At 47.5% G+C, this 17,639-nt stretch overlaps 1 protein-coding gene and 1 long non-coding RNA gene across 3 annotated transcripts in view; one reads left to right on the top strand and one right to left on the bottom strand.

The window, feature by feature from the left end:
• Positions 1 to 17,639, top strand: part of mipol1 (mirror-image polydactyly 1) — a 46,086-nt gene that overhangs the window by 10,717 nt on the left and 17,730 nt on the right. For both annotated transcript variants that reach the window (XM_085258017.1, XM_085258018.1), the window contains exons 3-10: positions 4,032 to 4,107; positions 4,479 to 4,534; positions 4,847 to 5,126; positions 6,890 to 6,983; positions 7,147 to 7,252; positions 8,137 to 8,263; positions 10,856 to 10,889; positions 10,973 to 11,143. In XM_085258017.1, the coding sequence (XP_085114143.1) occupies positions 4,032 to 4,107; positions 4,479 to 4,534; positions 4,847 to 5,126; positions 6,890 to 6,983; positions 7,147 to 7,252; positions 8,137 to 8,263; positions 10,856 to 10,889; positions 10,973 to 11,143 (944 nt within the window). The remainder of the gene's footprint in view (positions 1 to 4,031; positions 4,108 to 4,478; positions 4,535 to 4,846; positions 5,127 to 6,889; positions 6,984 to 7,146; positions 7,253 to 8,136; positions 8,264 to 10,855; positions 10,890 to 10,972; positions 11,144 to 17,639) is intronic.
• On the bottom strand, positions 2,445 to 6,515 carry LOC146551677 (uncharacterized). Its single transcript, XR_014890032.1, has 4 exons — positions 6,247 to 6,515; positions 4,836 to 5,184; positions 2,906 to 3,184; positions 2,445 to 2,790 (listed from the first exon to the last, which is right to left on the bottom strand). It is a non-coding gene; the product is annotated as an uncharacterized LOC146551677 (long non-coding RNA).

Consider the following 17,639-nt stretch of genomic DNA (forward strand, 5'->3'; position numbering starts at 1 on the left):
CACAGGAAGTAGAGGTTAGAACTGGGAACCTGTACTTCCGCTGGTGTTTGAGACTCATTAAATAAGCCACAAGCGACTTCTTCAGTTCCTTTGATGAGGGATGCGACTGTTTTCCCCCTGAAAACACGACGTCCAGATGAGCAGAATCTCTTTTCTAGGATTGAATCCTTGAGTGTGCATCAAGCAAAAAAATTTAATTGTTTTTCTGGAACACGCTAACTCCTGAGTGATGTCACTTCGACATCCAAGTTCTGGAATGCGGGAAAGGGCGAAAGCAGATGACAACCGTCTGGTTGTTCAGAGGTTTCAGAAGATGAAGATGATTTTGAGGCCCGTTTCTGTTCCTGTGTGTGTGGTAGGAAGCCCTCCATCACATCATCAGCCTGGGGCTTCACACTGCGCTGGTGGCGTCTTACTTCCTGTGTCTTTGGCGTGTCAGGATGCGGCGATATCCTCTGTTTTGCGTTTGTTGCTTTACAAGCTCTTTGGTCTTTAGTTGGTCCCCTGAGCTGTATCAGTAACAGTAGTTTTCCATAAATCATTTGTCGATTAATTCAGCAGCTTGTAATGTGGAGCGCCACCTGCAGGTAGGAAGTGTTTTTACAGGTAAAGCTGCAACACACTGTCAAAATAAAAGCTCTGCTCAAAGTAGGAATCACAATTTAGATCTAAACAAGGCAAATGTTATAAAATGCCAGCGTGAGCACACACACACAGACACACAGATGCACGCACACACACAGAAACACACAAGCGCTCGTACACACACACACACACACACACACACACACACACACACACACACACACACACACACACAGACACACACACAGACACTCCTGCACAGAGAGCAGCAGCTACTTCAGCCTGTTCAAACAAACCAGAGTCTGCAGCCCACCCATCTAACAACAATAAAACTGAGTGTGTGTGTGTGTGCGTGTGTGTGTCCGTGGACCACCCACTCTGCAGATTAAACACTGTTCACACGACTGTCTCCTCCCTCTTGCTCTTCATTCCCTCTCAGCCACACTCAGCCTTTGTCTTCCTCTTCTCTCAATAAATTAAATCTACTGACCATAGTGTGTGTGTGCGTGTGTGTGTCTGTCTGTGTGTGTCTGCGTGTGTGTGTGTGTGTGTGTGTGTGTGTGTATGTGTGTGTAAGCGTGTCTCTCTGTGTGTGTGTGTGTGTGTGTGTGTGTGCCGGGGTCAGCAGATCGTACAGCTGCACCTGGAGTCATCTTCAGGTGATGATAAATGTGTGTGAAGATAATTTCAGTTTGAGTCACATAAAAGTGGTTCATCGCTGTCAACTTAAATATGAAAACATTAAATATATTTAAATGACATCACTTCTTGAGTAGAAGTGGCCTTTTCAACCCTGTGTGCTATAATCAATAATCAATTACCAGCTTCTTGCTGCACTCGTAGTGTTGCAGCTTCCAAGATGAAGGACAGGAAACAGCCAATTGTGACGGAGCTGCAGGATGATTTAGATGACGTCCAGGATTTAATGCAAATAATGAGCATTTACTGATCAGCGCTTAGAGGCCGGAGACTAAAAATCAAAGACAAGAAAACCGGAAGTAAACGGGTGCTATGTAGCTCAAGCAAGAAATTGCTTGAATTAAAAGTGCAGAATAATTAAAATAGTGCGACTGGAGTGAAACATGGATTCTGTTTGTAGGAGAAGCAGATGTTACGCCTGCTGCGGTCAGAGGAAACGGACGCCTGGACCAGATTAACCAAATAAATCTGAGACATTTGCTCCGTTTCTTCCTGAACTGAGAACGAGTGACTGCTATCAGCTGTCCTGTAACAGGAAACAGATCAGGGCGCAGGTGTGCTACCTGCATGGTGTGGACTGTGATTTTACTCAGAACAAAAAGACCTTCAGTTTACTGTGAAAGGCAGTACCTGTTTTAAGAATAATTTTCATGAAAAACATGATCAGGTCACATGACCATGAGGTATTTTCTCTGGTTATTGATCAGTCGATTTCCTCTCTGATCGACAGGAGCGATTTTGTCTCACTTTTATTGATCGCTCGTTTGTTGAAGAGCAGCAGGTTTCCTGCTGATCGATTGATCTCGGAGTGTGTTTGGCTTCATGTTTACTCTGCACGCGTGTGCGTGAGCGTTCCCAGCTCGCCGTGTGTCTCCTCGGCTTAATGTCCGTATCTAAATTCATGTGCGGTGTGGCGGCGGTGTGGTGTCGGCGGGCCGGATCACAAGCGGATTGTGTTGGATTTGAGCTGAAGCCTCTTTAATCATCGTAACACCGTCATTAATATTCATGCAGTCAGCTGGAGCAGCCGACACTCAGCGCTCCAAACTTTCTGCACAAAATGTATTAAAAACAGCTTAAAAAATTAATGGACTTGAGTTTATATTACATGAAGAAAAAGGGGGGGAGGCGGGAGGAGGCGTGTCCCCCCTCTTCGCCTCATTGGTTAATGTAGATTGGCGCTCTGATTGGCTTTTGCTTTTTCCCTTTTTTCTGCAGATTTTCCATCTTTGACGAGACTTCAAAGCGAGCGCGAGGCATGAACGGTCATTTAGAAGGATTTAAGCACATTATCACATCTGTAATTGTACATGAATAATAAGGAGAGCCGGCGGCTCAATTAGCTCTGAGTCCACAAGGAGATCAGAGAGGGGGAGGATGGGGGAGGACGGCAGGAAATGAGAAAAGTTTCAAAGTGAACAAATTATTCAGAAATAACTGAAATTTAGCTGCTTCACACTCAGGAGCAGATAATCGTCCTCCTTACTGATCGGGCCACTCACAGATCTGCAGGAGCAAACACACAAAAGAAAAAAGTGTCAGAAAAATGTTTAAAAGGCAACTAAAAGCAGGCAAAACCAAGAAACTCTCCGGGAAAAGTTTCAGGCTCAAAGGAAGTAACCTGATGTCCTCGACCCCTGGAGAAGATTACAGTCCTCCACCCGAGAAGCTCACAGTGAGAGCTGTGCAGACAGTAGTGGTGTTGGTCAGAGGTCACGAAGGGCCTGATCAGCACCCATCAGAGGGGAAAGCTTCAGTCCTTTCTTGGTTCTGCTGTAAGTCTGATCAGTCTGCAGAGGCTCACAGAAAGAACATCCTGCCACCATCCTCCCGCACTGCTTCTTGCTTCTCCTTGTTCCCAGTACGGGGTCGTGGATGGGTCAGGTGGTCCGTGAGAGGTCTGTGGGCGAGAAAGAGAGGGCAAGGGACATGACAGAGAGAGAGGGTGAGGGACATGACAGACGGGGAGAGAGAGAAAGGGTGAGGGACATGACAGACGGAGAGAGAGGGTGAGGGACATGACAGACGGAGAGAGAGGGTGAGGGACATGACAGACGGGGAGAGAGAGAGGGTGAGGGACATGACAGGCGGGGAGAGAGAGAGGGTGAGGGACATGATGTTAATGTGTGTTTACAGCTCTGAGTAATTCATTAGACGGCGTTCGCACAGTCGGTTGTTCGCACAGTCGGTTGTTCGCACAGGTGGGTGTTCGCACAGGCGGTTGTTCGCACAGTCGGTTGTTCGCACAGGCGGTTGTTCGCACAGTCGGTTGTTCGCACAGGTGGGTGTTCGCACAGTCGGTTGTTCGCACAGTCGGTTGTTCGCACAGGCGGTTGTTCGCACAGTCGGTTGTTCGCACAGGCGGTTGTTCGCACAGTCGGTTGTTCGCACAGTCGGTTGTTCGCACAGGTGGGTGTTCGCACAGTCGGTTGTTCGCACAGGTGGGTGTTCGCACAGTCGGTTGTTCGCACAGGCGGGTGTTCGCACAGTCGGTTGTTCGCACAGGTGGGTGTTCGCACAGTCGGTTGTTCGCACAGGTGGGTGTTCGCACAGTCGGTTGTTCGCACAGTTGGTTGTTCGCACAGGTGGGTGTTCGCACAGTCGGTTGTTCGCACAGGTGGGTGTTCGCACAGTCGGTTGTTCGCACAGTCGGTTGTTCGCACAGTCGGTTGTTCGCACAGGCGGGTGTTCGCACAGGCGGGTCTTTGGTGTCTGTCTGCTTTAGCTGTCGCTTCCTTTTTGTCCAGCTAATCCCAGAGTGAACGTGGAGCTGCGACAGCGTCTTCCTGCACTTATCAGAACCCAGCTCATCAGCTCCAACGGGTGAGTGCAGTACCTGTCAGGCTATGGTTGAGGGTGGAGGTGATGTTGGAGGTTAGCTGCAGCTGAATGTTTAGTTTCACCAACAGCCGATTATATACCTCCATCTCCTCCAATCCCAGCATCCTCCTCTGTCACTCCAGCCCTCTGGATGTCCTCCTCCAACATCCACGTTCCTCGTGAACCTCTGAGCTCTTCCTCTGCTTCTCCTGTCTGCAGCTCCACCTTCATCCTCCACATTAATCCTCCACCATCTCGGTCTCTCTGTCTTTGAGCTGTCCCTGTGATGACTCATTGATCATGTCCGTATCGCGCACGCTGCTGCTGTTTAGAGGTCAGCGAAAGTCACCTCATGTTGTTTCTGATGTTCACAGATCAGAGATCAGCCTGAGCCCCAACCTGAACTACGACCACCACACCTGGCCTCGAGGTAACATCCACCCCCATCATAGGTACAGTTTTACCTCAGATACGTTGTTTAGTGTTTGTTTTACACTTTTCATGCATTTTGAACTGGAGTGTGATGAATGTGGGCTTCACAGTGTGTTATTGATGGGAGAGTTAGAGCCAACATGAAGTCCCGTCATGCTCTGGGTTCATTCGTATTTGAAGACGTGAGGCAGACGCTGCTGAATGTCGGACCAACAAACTGATCATGATCACTGGGCTCTTTGATTCCTGAACTCTTTGATCAGGAAATGTAAAATATTCACCTGCAAGTGACCTCTTACCTGTCTGTCAGTTCCACAGCACCTGCAGGAGCCGTCGACCTCCTGCTCCCCTCCACCTCCATCCTACAGAAGGTCCGCCTCTCCTTTGTCACCTCCGCCCTGCAGGAAGTCTGTGTCCCCGCTATCCTCCAGTCGCCTGGGAGGTGCAGAAGAGATGGAAGTGGACCTTTCGACCAGCAGAGGTCTTTCTCCTTGGGCAAAGAGCTGTGGAGATACTGCAGATGAAGGTGGCGCACCCGGAGATCCTGCTAGCCCCTCCCTCAGCAGACACCTGGTGACCGCTGTGGACAGGTGAGTGGGAGCAGTGCCGACGATGAGATGTTAGAGCGGGCCCTGCTCTGAAGAGAGTCTGGTGGAAAAGTTTCAGGTTTTTAGCGCTGGAGTTGTGAGAAGTTGTTCAGATGTATTCGAGCTATAGATTATTACACGTGTCAGTAATAACGTGGCCGATATTGGAGCCTCCATGCTGCCGTATTCTCGGTGCTTTTTGAACGGATTAATGTGATATGTTTAGAGCCCCCACACAGTGAGCTTTATTAAAAAGTTTATTGCTTTTCATTAAACTTCCTCTGCTTTCTTTAGATTCTGTCATTTTTCCTGCTTCTTTTGTCTTTTGATGCATTTTGAAATAAATTTGTGGAGCACTTTGAGTTGCATCACTGTTTGAAATGTGAGCTATTAAATTTAGATTTGATTTGATTAGTGGGAGCGAGACCAAAATAGAAAGATAGTAAAAGCAGCGGCTTGATTAGAAGCAGCTGATGTTATAAAGTCAGAAACAGTCAATTACAGAAGACACAGTGAGCCACACTCAGCGTCTTATTTACCCGCTTTATTACGAAGCCACGACGCAGCCTGACCTTTAAGGTAATATGAGAGAATTAGAGGCGAACATCAGCCGCTGCTTATTAAACCTGCTGCTGCTGCAGCGTGCAGCCTCACATCTGATAAAGTGAGGCCGCGACCTCCCGTTAAAACACCTGACCTCACTACACACAGGTGAAACACTAATGAAACGCTGAGCCCTGACCAACGAGAGCCTCGCAGAGTGGCGAGCAGCTGCTGAGGAACTTCCGACCATGAGATCGGTAAAAAATAGCCGCTCGGTTTAACGCGCTCCTCGGTGTCGGACAACCAAAAGTTTTGAGATAAACCAAAAGATCTCCAGGTGATGAGCCGATGGTGCACAGATGTACCTGCTCACATGCAGCCCACCAATCCATCGAGAGCAACGTCGAGTCAGCACTAAGCGCGCTTAAAGTGAGATGGCCTTCTAGACTGTGTGGTCTCTGTGGATGAATGTGACGGCTCAGGTGGAGCTCAGCATCCATCCGCAGGAGATCTGCTTTATTACAAACCTGAAGGGGGAGGACAGACGCATTATTTACCCGCCCACTGTTACTGCACTCACCGTCACTGCGATGGACGTCCAGAGGAAGTGGGAACAGGAAACGAAGCAGATGTCTCCGCAGAGCGTCTCATCTTCTCTCTAATCGACACAGAGACGACCTGCTCATACGCTCCTGCCGCTGGCCTGGCCGCAGTGACGAAATCCACTCAATCTCACTGAACCAAAACTGCAGCGAGGTGCCGCCGCCGTCAGTTTTGGATGTACACCGCTGCGGGCGCAGCGAGGACATGCTGCCAATAAATGTGTAACACTTCTCTGTTTTTAGTTAATGTTCTCACAGTGTGGAAAATACTAGCTTACCTTCAGTGCAGCACATTTAAAACATGTTAACGAGTGCCGTTACAGATATTTTAATATGGTGTGAAACAGCAGGTACCTGAGAGTGATGTCTCAGAGCGCTGTGTGCGCCGCTGAGGCTTTCAGTCGTCCAACGCCACACGCTGAAGGGGACACCGTTAACACACAGTCAGGCACACAGAAACGTACGCTGAGATTAACAGCAGTACAGGAAGCTAAACTGTGTGTTTTGTGTGTAGATGAGTTTGGTAAACTCGTGTCTTTAAAGAGAAACAAACATCTCCGGGACCTACAGCTCTTTAATCTGTGATTGGTTGTCATTGATGACATCATCTCTGTGCTGCAGCTCTGCATCAGCCCGGCCTCCGAGCACCGACCGAGACAAAAACATCTCGCTGTTACTGAAGGAGCTCGACGCCCTGAGACAGGTCAACAACAAGGTACATACACACACAGGTGTTCCCAACCCCTTACATTATTACTGACTGGGTCTAAACCTCACTCACTGGAGGTTTTTTGCTAAAGTGCATGATGGGAGTTGTAGTCACCTCATATGTTTGGTATCCAGCAGCAGCAGAAGGTGTTTGTGTGTTTGTGTTTCAGCTGCAGCAGCAGCTGGTTCAGAAGGAGAAGGAGCTGCATAGGAGGGAGGGGGAGGAGGAGCTTAGGGAGAAACGGAGGGAGGCCCGAGACTGGGAGAGACCTGCAGGTGAGGAGGGAGAGTGTCACAGTTTACTCTCCTCTTAATCAGATCGGATCCAAACTCGACTTCTTAAATATTTGAATATTTTCCATGCACACTCTCTCACACACACGACTGCATGCGCTAATTAAAACAACAGCAGTGGTAATGAGATGTCAGTTAACGTGGCAGCTGTTAGTTTAACAGAACAGTGTGTGTTTGTGTGTGTTTAACCAGCAATCACACTCACGTGTGATGTTGATTTAACTGAGCTGAGTGTGTCATCTGGTAGGATCATCACAGTAACACAGTGCTCCCTCCACCAGATCACAATAGAAACTTTTTGTTTGGTCATTTTTTCATCAGCGCCCTCTCTGACCGTTAAGTGAAATCGTCACACACAGTCCGGCCGCCGGTCTGTTGTATGTTCTGTATGTCATGTATATTTTCAGCAGCTGAAAGACCTGCGTGTGTGCTTCACACCTGAGTAACAGCTAACAGAGCAAAGCTCACCTGGAGGTTATGAAGCTCCCAGGGTCAGGCGCATGCAGTGTGGCAGATCTACAGCCGCTCTGGTGATGGTGTAGTCCCATCATTCCCAGTAAAGAGATGGAGTATAAAAATACAGAGAGAGAAGGATCAGGTGGGACCTGACCTGTCCAGAGTAAAAAGTTTCCCACCCAGAGAACTGGTGCACTTTAATAACCAGCAGAGTCTCCACTTTAATTTTCTGTGCACCGAGTCTCAGAAGTACTGTGGTCATCTCTGTGTTATTACCCCTGAACACACACATGGCGTGGTAATCATGAGCTCTGCTCTCATTGGTCCATCAATCTGGAGAGACACTGAAAAAAGATTCTGCTTTTACTGAAATTTATCCTCAAACTATCCTCCTCCTCCTGTCTCCTCAGCGGTGTTGGAGGAGGTGCTGGCAGCTCAGAAGGACAGAGATCAGGCTGTGATGTCACGACTCCTGCTGGCCAATGAGGAGAGAGACGAGGCTTTGCTTCGTTTGCATCGACTACAGCAGGCGGCTGAGTAAGTTTCATCATTTCCTGTCAGTTGATTGAAGTTCGTTATCACCTGAGAAGAATTTAAAGCAGCTTTAAAGTTAAAGGGACAACAGTAGAACCCCGTGGACTAACAGTAGAACTCTAACTCTAATCTAATTCTGAGGTTCAACAGTTGAACACTGAGGCCCGACAATAAAACCTTAAAGGACTGACAGTAGAACTCTTAGGGCCAACAGTAGACCAATAGTAGAACCCTGTAGAACTACAGTACAACTCTTGAGAACTAAGAGCAGAACCCTGTTGACGGCCTGACACCCTGGCTGAAGCCACATGTGTGGATAAGAGGCCTCCACCTCGGGTGGTGCTGAAGCGGATATGTCGGGATGTTTGGGGCGCTGGAGGCAGACAGAGTTCTGGCTGTTCTGATCACAGCGATCAATAACGCGGGGGTTCTGTAATGATTAATAAGAGGAACCGTGGATGTTGCGAGGTTTGTGTCGGCTCTGTTTGTTGCATAAACAGAGCGGCTGTCGTCTCCTCTGAGGAGAATCTGTTTGTTCTTTTATTTACATGTGAAACATGTTTGCTGTGCTGACGGAGGAGCAACCTGCTGCTCCTCCTCCTCATTATGCACCTCCTCAGTCCTGTTAAGGGCTGTGAAATGAGCTCTCGTCGTCTTGGAGGAGCAGCCAAATAGAGCAGAAAATCTAATTAGAGATAATATCCCCCCTCATCCTGCTCCCCCGTCCTCCCTTGCCCCCCACCTCCTCCCCCCCAGGATGAGAGGGTAATTGATATTGGAGGCCACAATCCTTTTTATGAGGGACAGAATATGGAGGAGCATGTTCCATCTGTCAGGACTCAGTGTGTGTGTGTGTGTGTGTGTGTGTGTGTGTGTGTGTGTGTGTGTGCATGAATAATGTGATTATGGTGCAGTCAAACAGAAATGGGCTTCGGCTGAGGCCTCGGACGGCGCTCAGCGACCTGACCGCCGCCTGATCAATTTGACGTGAAACAGGCACGGTCCCTGAACCTGTGGATGAAGATGGACGCCGGGTCCTGACCCTCAGGTCCGAAGCAGGCCTCTCTCAGACGTCTGGGATGTTTCTCAGAAATTTTCTGTGAAGTGATAAATTCTCTTTCTCATCTGATCCTACTAATGGCGGCGGCGGCGGGGTGTTTCTGTCGAGGCGAGCTGTGTGGGAGTGTTAATGACGGGGAGCGAGCCGAGCCGGGCTGAGCCGGGCTCGATGGGCTGTAAGCAGGGTGTTAGAGGAGCTTTATTGGAGGCGGCCGGTCTTTCATTACCTGCTGCTCCCCGCGGAACGAGCGGCTCGGCCACCTTATTACAGTTTATTACAGAAAACAGCAGCCGGCTAAATGAAAGAGCTTCCCAGGAGGAGAGCGCGGATCAGCTAGTTACCAGCTGCACGTCCACCGTCAGGCTGAGAGCAAGCACGAAGCTCCGCCCAACCCACGCCCTCGCAGCCTCACAACGAAGACAGCAGATTTCAGGTGGGCTTTGGGGAGCGAGGACCAAATTACTGCCCAGCTGCAGGAGCTCGGGTCATCTCACAGGCTGCGGCGGCTTTAATTTGGTCAGCGGCGGGAAAACACGGGGGCCGCCAGCCTTACAGGGCCCGATTACAGGCCGCTTCAGCCCCCTCAGCTGCTCCTCACACGCTGTTTTATTTAAGACTCACTGCACAGAAATGAACTCGGGACTACCTGAACACCGAAATCACATTTCATAAAGAGAGGCAGAGAAAAGGAAATATTGTGTTTCAGAGATGGAGGCAGAGCGCCCTGAAACCTTTCCGTGTTCAGAGAGCCAGAAACATCCAGCTTCAGGAGGCTTACATCCAGGGTCCGCTGAACTAACCCTAACCCTGCAGGAGCATTGAGCTCTGCCGGTTCTCACCAGTCCGGCTGTCACAATAAGACTTTGGATCTTGTGGCTTCTCCACCAACGCTGCCCTGTCCTGCAGGGTCAGATTTCCAGTTTAGAGACCAAAAGCTAAAAACTAAACAGATGTAGAAGGCGATCATTAACTCATTAACCAAATAAGTAACCACGTGTTACATTAAAACTACTCGTTAAGGTTTAGGGTGGTGGCTTGGATGAACACATGCCCTCGAACCCTGATGAAGTTAGTCAGCTGAGCGACTCAGGTGGTCTTCTGAGGATGAACAAGTGTGTTCAGGATCATCTGCAGCTGTTTCCACATGTTCCGTGTTCTGGGACAGCGTTGTTGTCCTGCCGTCTCCTCCACTTTAGTCCAACCAGCCTTCCTGTGGTTCTGTCTCTCCACCCGTTACCTGAGAGGATGGGCACTCTTTGCTCCTCCTGCTCCACCCGTTAGTTTCACGGTTGCTGTATGACGGCGAGTTTAGAGACATATGAACTTTTCTCATCATGATAGAAATCAGCGAGCTCTGACTCGACTCTAATGGCAGCCAGAGAGACCAAAACACTGATGCTCAGTTTTTTTCTCTCAAACTAAAATTAAATCTGCTAAAAATGTTGGGCTGACCTGTTCATAGGAGCTCAGGGCTTCACCTGCCGCTGAGACTTAGCACCGCTTAGTCTAACATGTGTCCATCTGTGTGTTGTCAGGTCAGAGTGCTTCCACCTGGACGATGGCGATCAGGTAAACGCTGGCGGCGTGTTGATGACCGCAGGTTCTCGTGGTTGTCTGAGGTTCTGATCGGTTTCCTTCCGTGTGCGTTTTAGGATGTGGATGAGCTCCTGCGGCACATCTGTGACGCCGACTCCGTCCAGGAAATCGAGCAGTTCGGCTCAGTTCTGGTCCAGCGTCTTTGGTTGGCACGGCAACGGCGAAGTGACATCACAGCTCAGGAGATGAAGGCCGTGATGGAGGAGAGGGACAGCTCTACCGCCAAGGTGAGTCTGTTTACCTGTGTGCTCCGAGAGAGTGGGCGAACACCTGTGTTTGTCATCCGTTCACAAAAGAGGCGCACCGATCAGACTTATTGATCAGAGGTGAAGGTCTGGCAGCTCGCAGACGATTTCTCAGCATCGACTCCTCCGCTGTGAGTGGACACAAGCAGACGTAAAGTAAGACTCTGTTAGCGCAGGTGTGTTCTTACAGGTGTGTCACAGACCAGAGTGGAGTTACTTCCCTCTGCTCAATCCGAGCTGAATGTTTTATACGATTCGAGCTGCTGAAATAAACCACGTGACCACAACAGAGTCAGCCAACGCAGGATTTTAATGACTCGGGCCAGACTGGACCCAGTTCTGGTTTGGCAGGTCATCCAGACTGACGTGATGATCCTGAGTGCACCGTGAGGGTCTTCACGAGAAATTCCCGCTTATTAATAAGAACAGACTCTTAAGAGCAGTCATGTTGACCCTGCAGGGTCTCCTCCCTGTGCCATAAATCTGGGTGGTCATGTGACAAACGCGAGCTGCAGGTTTCTCTACGTCATCGTGTTCTGACAGCAGCGTTGCTAAGTGGCGTGTTTAACCCGGTTGCCCGGGTTACGGTGCTCAGACCTCAAATATTTGAGTTTGAATGTGAACGAGAATATTTAGAATGCGGTGAAAACAGAGACACAAATATTGACAGCAGACTGAGACGAGCCGACACGCTGTTTGCTGAACACCTGCTGTTTACTCACCTGTGTGTGTGTGTGTGTGTGTGTGTGTGTGTGTGTGTGTGTGGCTTACAGACCACCTCTGATGGACACACTGATATTAAAATGAGCCACACAGGTAGACTGCAGGTGTGTTCCCTCCCCACACTACACACTCCTGCTCACACCTGGGTGACATCTCCTCTTCTCCTGGTGTGGAGGTTAACATCAGGCAACAGCTGGACAGAGTCATACTCCCTGTCCCTTTGTGTATTTATATCCTTGTGGTCCCCTAAGGCAGCGGTCCCTAACCCCCGGGCCTCGGACCAGTACCGGTCCATCAGTCGTTTGGTACCGGGCCGCGAGAGTTGAGGCTCAGGTGTGAAATGTATATTTTTCAGGGTTTTTATCGGTTTTCAGCGTTATTTTGTTATCGTTTTTATCGTTAACTCGGTTTTCCTGGGTCTTTTCACGTGTGTTATGAATAAATCTTCTTTTTTTCGGTACCGGTACTAGTTTTATTTTGTTGTATTTATCCGCGACACCTTAAAGGCCGGTCCGTGAAAATATTGTCGGGCATAAACCGGTCCGTGGCGCAAAAAAGGTTGGAGACTGCTGCCCCCAAGGTATGGTAATCTTCCAGTTTTTGGTCCCCACAAAGATGTTAATACCCGTACACACACACACACACTGCCTTACACACACATTCATCAACTAGTGATCATTTTTTGTCACGTTTCCTGATTGGCTGCTTCAGCCATCATTGTGTACAGTCTTCTGAAGTCATGGTGGCCAAATGGCGGGAACATTGTTTTACAGGCCATCTCTGCTGTTATTGACATTGACCAAGCAGTCCCAATGGGGGCGGGGTCTTTAAACGATCGTTCTCGTGATGTCAGAGCAAGCACAGAAACTCAGAGCATCTCTGTAAATGTTTGTATTTTCTCACTGTGACCTTTGAACCTGGCTTTGACGGTGAGCCGCCTGTGCGTAGATGATGTTGTATCACATTCAGAGGCTTCCCTTCAGATTTGCCAGTTTGAGTCAGACTTGGTAAATAATCAATCAGAACAACTGATTGGGGGCTGATTACGGGCATCAGAGTTTGGACTTTTACTTTGAAAAGGTGTTCCTGCGGTCTCTGGCTGTGATTATTATCGGCGCTCAGTTCACAGAGTTTATTACAGGACCCACAGAGAATTATTACCCACAATGCACCCAGACTCATAAACCGGTCTCTGTGGGGGGGGAGAGAACGGGGCAATCCAAGGGGGGCTCGGAAAGCAGGATCGGCGCTGCCAGCATGCCGCGTGCGGGTGGCGGGCTCAGAAGCTCCACCCCCTCCTGATTTGCTCGCAGATCTGAAAAACCTTTATCTGTTCATCTGACAGACTGTGGTCACCATGGGAACAGGCCTGCAGCAGCACAGCTGAGCTCTAGTAACCATGGCAACTGCCGTCAGGAAAGCAGAGGAGTGATGAGACCTGATGAAGATGGAAGGAAGTGGCAAATTTTGGAGTAGAAGAAGGAAAGTGTCCGTACTAACAGGATCCAGAACTCTGCACCTGTTCAGGTGTGCAGCACTCAGCAACAATAGGAGCACAGCTTCACCTGACGGGGCAGTAACTTTTACAGTCTCCAGGTGTCACTTGTGTCACTGGCTCTGCTCATACTTGCTGTCAACACGACGGCATACTGAGTCACCTGACGTCTGATTGCTGATGTCAGCGCGGTGATGACACGTTAAATGCTCTTCTTTGAATCTTTTACACATGTGAACAGGCTGGGTCAGAGCACCTAGTGGACATTAGTGGAACTGCAGGTCCTGACGTCTCCCTGCACATCTCCATGTTTTCCTCTCCTGGCTGCTCTGCGCTCACAGTGTTTATGATCTCCTTCAAACCTTCACCTCTGCTGGCTCCGCCCCATGCGGCCTCGCATCTTAAGCCTCTCACACCTCCACTCTGCCTCCATTAACCCCCCCCCCAAACTTGCCACCGTATCAGCATCACTTCAGCATCACCTGGGCTACTGCCGCTAACCCCCAACAATATCAGTGCTCCGCCATCTTTTAACACCCCGCCCCTCTGCGTTAACACCACCCCTCCACAGTAACACCATAATCCCGCCCTCATTCTGCTGCTGCGTCGCGGTGAAATATGTTTCAAATGCCGCTGTAATCCTTGCAGGAGAAGAAGAAGAGAGTGCACTCCACGCTGGAGGATCACCCCAACCCCCCCCCCCCCCCCCCCCTTCCCGCCACCGCTCCCTCTACTCATCTCTCAGGGATTATCTCCCCCTGCAGCCAAGGCTTCTGGGAAATATTAGAAAAGAGGGAGGGGAAGAGAGGAGAGAGTTGTCCCTGAGCGCGCTCAGTCAGTGTGTGCTCCTCTCCCTCTCAGAGGGAAGCTGCAGCTTCTTATTGAGCTAATATCAGGTAATTACAACATTATTAGAACATTATTACAGCATTATTAAAGCTCAGCCGGCGCTGCCATACACTGAGGCGGTGTGATTTCCACAGGCAGACCTTCGTTCCTCACTTACTGACAGAAACAGCTGGAGACAGCTGTGCCCGACGGATTACACCCAAACGCAACAAATCTGAGTTTAACTGGCTGATTTTACTTCAATGTAATAGAAACAATGATGATGGTCATCCTGATGGTCATTGTGATGGTGACGATTGTGATTGTCATGGTGGTTGTGATGGTGATGTGATGGTAGAGCTGGGCGATATGAGATTTTTTCATATCACGATATGTTTTTTTTTCATTTCAGGGGATAACGATATCTATCACGATATAAGCCAAATAACTATATTTGTAAGATTTAAATGTGCCGTTGCTCACAAGTAAAATGTGAAATAATCAGCAGCTTGTTTTTATTTAAATATTTATTTCCCATAATAAGTTCAACAGGGTAGATGTACTTAAGGAACATGAGACTTTTTCAGATAAATAAAGGCAAATATTGCAAACTACACAAAAGGCAGCCGCTAAAGCGTTTAAGTTTCAAAATAGAACAAACGAAACAGACTAAATTGTCAATTCCACTTAGAAACAAAATATTAATTCTAAAAATAAATCTTAGTTTGTTTTACAGAAGAACAGACAAAACTGACTAACTTTTGTCAATATCAAATAAACTGAGAACTAAAAGGAAATTCTCAATCTCTCCTTGTTGTATAGCTTAGCTTTTCAAACAGTTTTAACAGTTAGTTTAGTCTGACAAAAGCCGAATGACGAATTAGCGCTTCCAGTCAGAGACTGAGGCTACGTCCACATGTACACGGGTATTTTTGAAAACGGAGATTTTCCGTTTTCGTTTTAAAAAATAATCCCGTCCACACATAAAGGCAGAAATGAAGGAAAACGCTGCTATGAACATGCCAAAGCAGCAGGTGGCGCTAGATTCCTAACCGTGCAGAAATACTGGCCAATCAGAAGTCTAGAAGCCTCGGTGGGAAAAAGTAAACAAAGCTGGGGCATAGAAGCAGAACTGAGTCGTATGTGTGGACGGACAGTAACTGTGTGTATATGTAAGCATTTAAACACTGCAGAGAGTAGAATTAACAGTATTGTAGAAATTCATTTCACCGAAACAATAACGTGGCGCACAGTGTGACGCATGCACCAGTTTATTGTATTTCCAGACTTGCTTTCGGCACAATTTACAGTGCACGCTACTCTGTTTTTTGTCAGACTTGAAATAGCCGAAATACCTTCACACTACGGAACTTATATGGCTCTTCCGTTCGACAATCTCTCCGGCATTGGAACCATCATCTGTTTTCTCTTCGGTCACGCTCGGTTGATTTTTTTAGTCGGCACACTCATTTCCTCCATTACCCGCTGGCTGCTTCCCAAACAAACACACGTGTGGCTTGGCACTTGTGCTGTACGTAACAAGTCACGCGACGTGACGCTGCGGCTGTGATTGGTTCGGCTCTGCGCTACTTAATTTGGATTGGCTGACCTTTTTTTTTTTTTTTTTTTTTAAGAGGACAAGAGCGGCGAGGTCTATCGCGATAGCTTAATTTCTCTATCGAGTAAAAGTTATATCGCGATACATATCGTTATCGTTCTATCGCCCAGCTCTATGTGATGGTGATGATTGTGATTGTTATGGTGATTGTGATGATAATGATGGTGATGGCGGTGATGGTGATGTGATTGTGATGATAATGATGGTGACTAGGGCTGCTCGATTATGGCAAAAATGATAATCACGATTATTTTCACTGAAATTGAGATCTCGATTATATGACGATATTTATTTAACCCTTTAAGACCTACCATAGAACCAAGTCCGCCAGAGCTTATATTATTTTTTTACATGTTGTAGTGCCATTTGTGGGAGCATTTCAAGTTGCTATACAACTGTTATAGCCCATATTTTAATAATATGTATGCATTAAGTCCATAGTAACTACATTAATTGCAAACAAGTGCAATAAACTACAAAAAAATTGAAAATCGTTTTTGTTTTTTTTACATATATTTCTTCTTGGAGAAATTTAAGAGGTTTATCCCTCAAAACTTTAAATACAAAAAAGTTGCAAAAAATAGTTTACAACAACAGGAAATTTATTTTGAGTGTCTTCATAGTTTTATTTTGGAGATACAGCAATTTTTATATACTGCAGGAAAAACGAAAAAACAATCCTATGATGCAAATTTGCAAAGAAAACAGCATGTGCATCAAAATAAACTATTTCCAGCAGTGCAAACATCCCAGAAACTATTCAGAAAAGTCAAACATGACCAGTATCGGCTTTTAAGGCCTACAAGTAAAAAACTACATTTTCCGCGAAAATGACGTCACTTCTGGTTTCGGCCAGGAAATGGCGGACATGTGATAGTTCGAGCTGACGTCTGTTTCACTGTGGGAAGTGTTATGAACAGCTGATTGGATCGGCAAAGCTGTTTCTGTTTTTGTTCCTGCAAGCGCTTTTTATGCAATTTTTGCAAAGCTATATGTGGAAGGAAACCGTGACCGAGGACAAGCTGATGGCATCAGATGTAAGTACAACTCCTCCGGTTTCATATGCAAAACAAATTATTGCGCTAGCTTACATGGTTCAGGTTCTACATGGATTTAAAAAGGTTACACAAAACGGAGCGTGCTGGTCTGACCGGCTTTAAAGGGTTAACAATGACTTTAAAAAATAATATCAAATAGTGTGCAACACCACTGAAGTTTTTTTTTTACCTCTCTTTTCAACCAACGGCAGTCACTCTCCTCTCCAAATAACTTCTGCTTAGCTTTCCGAGCTTCCCTCGGGTCCTCTCAGCAGTCTCCAACCTTTTTTGCGCCACGGACCGGTTTATGCCCGACAATATTTTCACGGACCGGCCTTCAAGGTGTCGCGGATAAATGAGGGAGGGGCTAATAATCGGCTCAGACATTTTTAATGATCGTTGAAAGCCCAGATCGTAATCGTGATTAAAATTCGATTAATTGAGCAGCCCTAATGGTGACGATTGTGATGATAATGATGGTGACGATTGTGATTGTGATGATAATGATGGTGATGATTTTGATGGTCATAGTGGTGATGATGATGGTGATGTGATTGTGATGGTGACGATTGTGATTGTCATGGTGGTTGTGATGGTGATGTGATTGTGATGATAATGATGGTGATGATTTTGATGGTCATAGTGGTGATGATGATGGTGATGTGATTGTGATAATTGTGATGGTCATGGTGGTTGTGATGGTGATGTGATTGTGATGGTGACGATTGTGATTGTCATGGTGGTTTTGATGGCGATGTGATTGTGATGATTGTGATG

This window comes from Mchenga conophoros, linkage group LG19, assembly GCF_057382185.1.
Source record: "Mchenga conophoros isolate Kocher_MC1m ecotype Shallow Benthic linkage group LG19, M_conophoros_male_GT1.1, whole genome shotgun sequence".
Lineage (NCBI taxonomy): Eukaryota > Metazoa > Chordata > Actinopteri > Cichliformes > Cichlidae > Mchenga > Mchenga conophoros.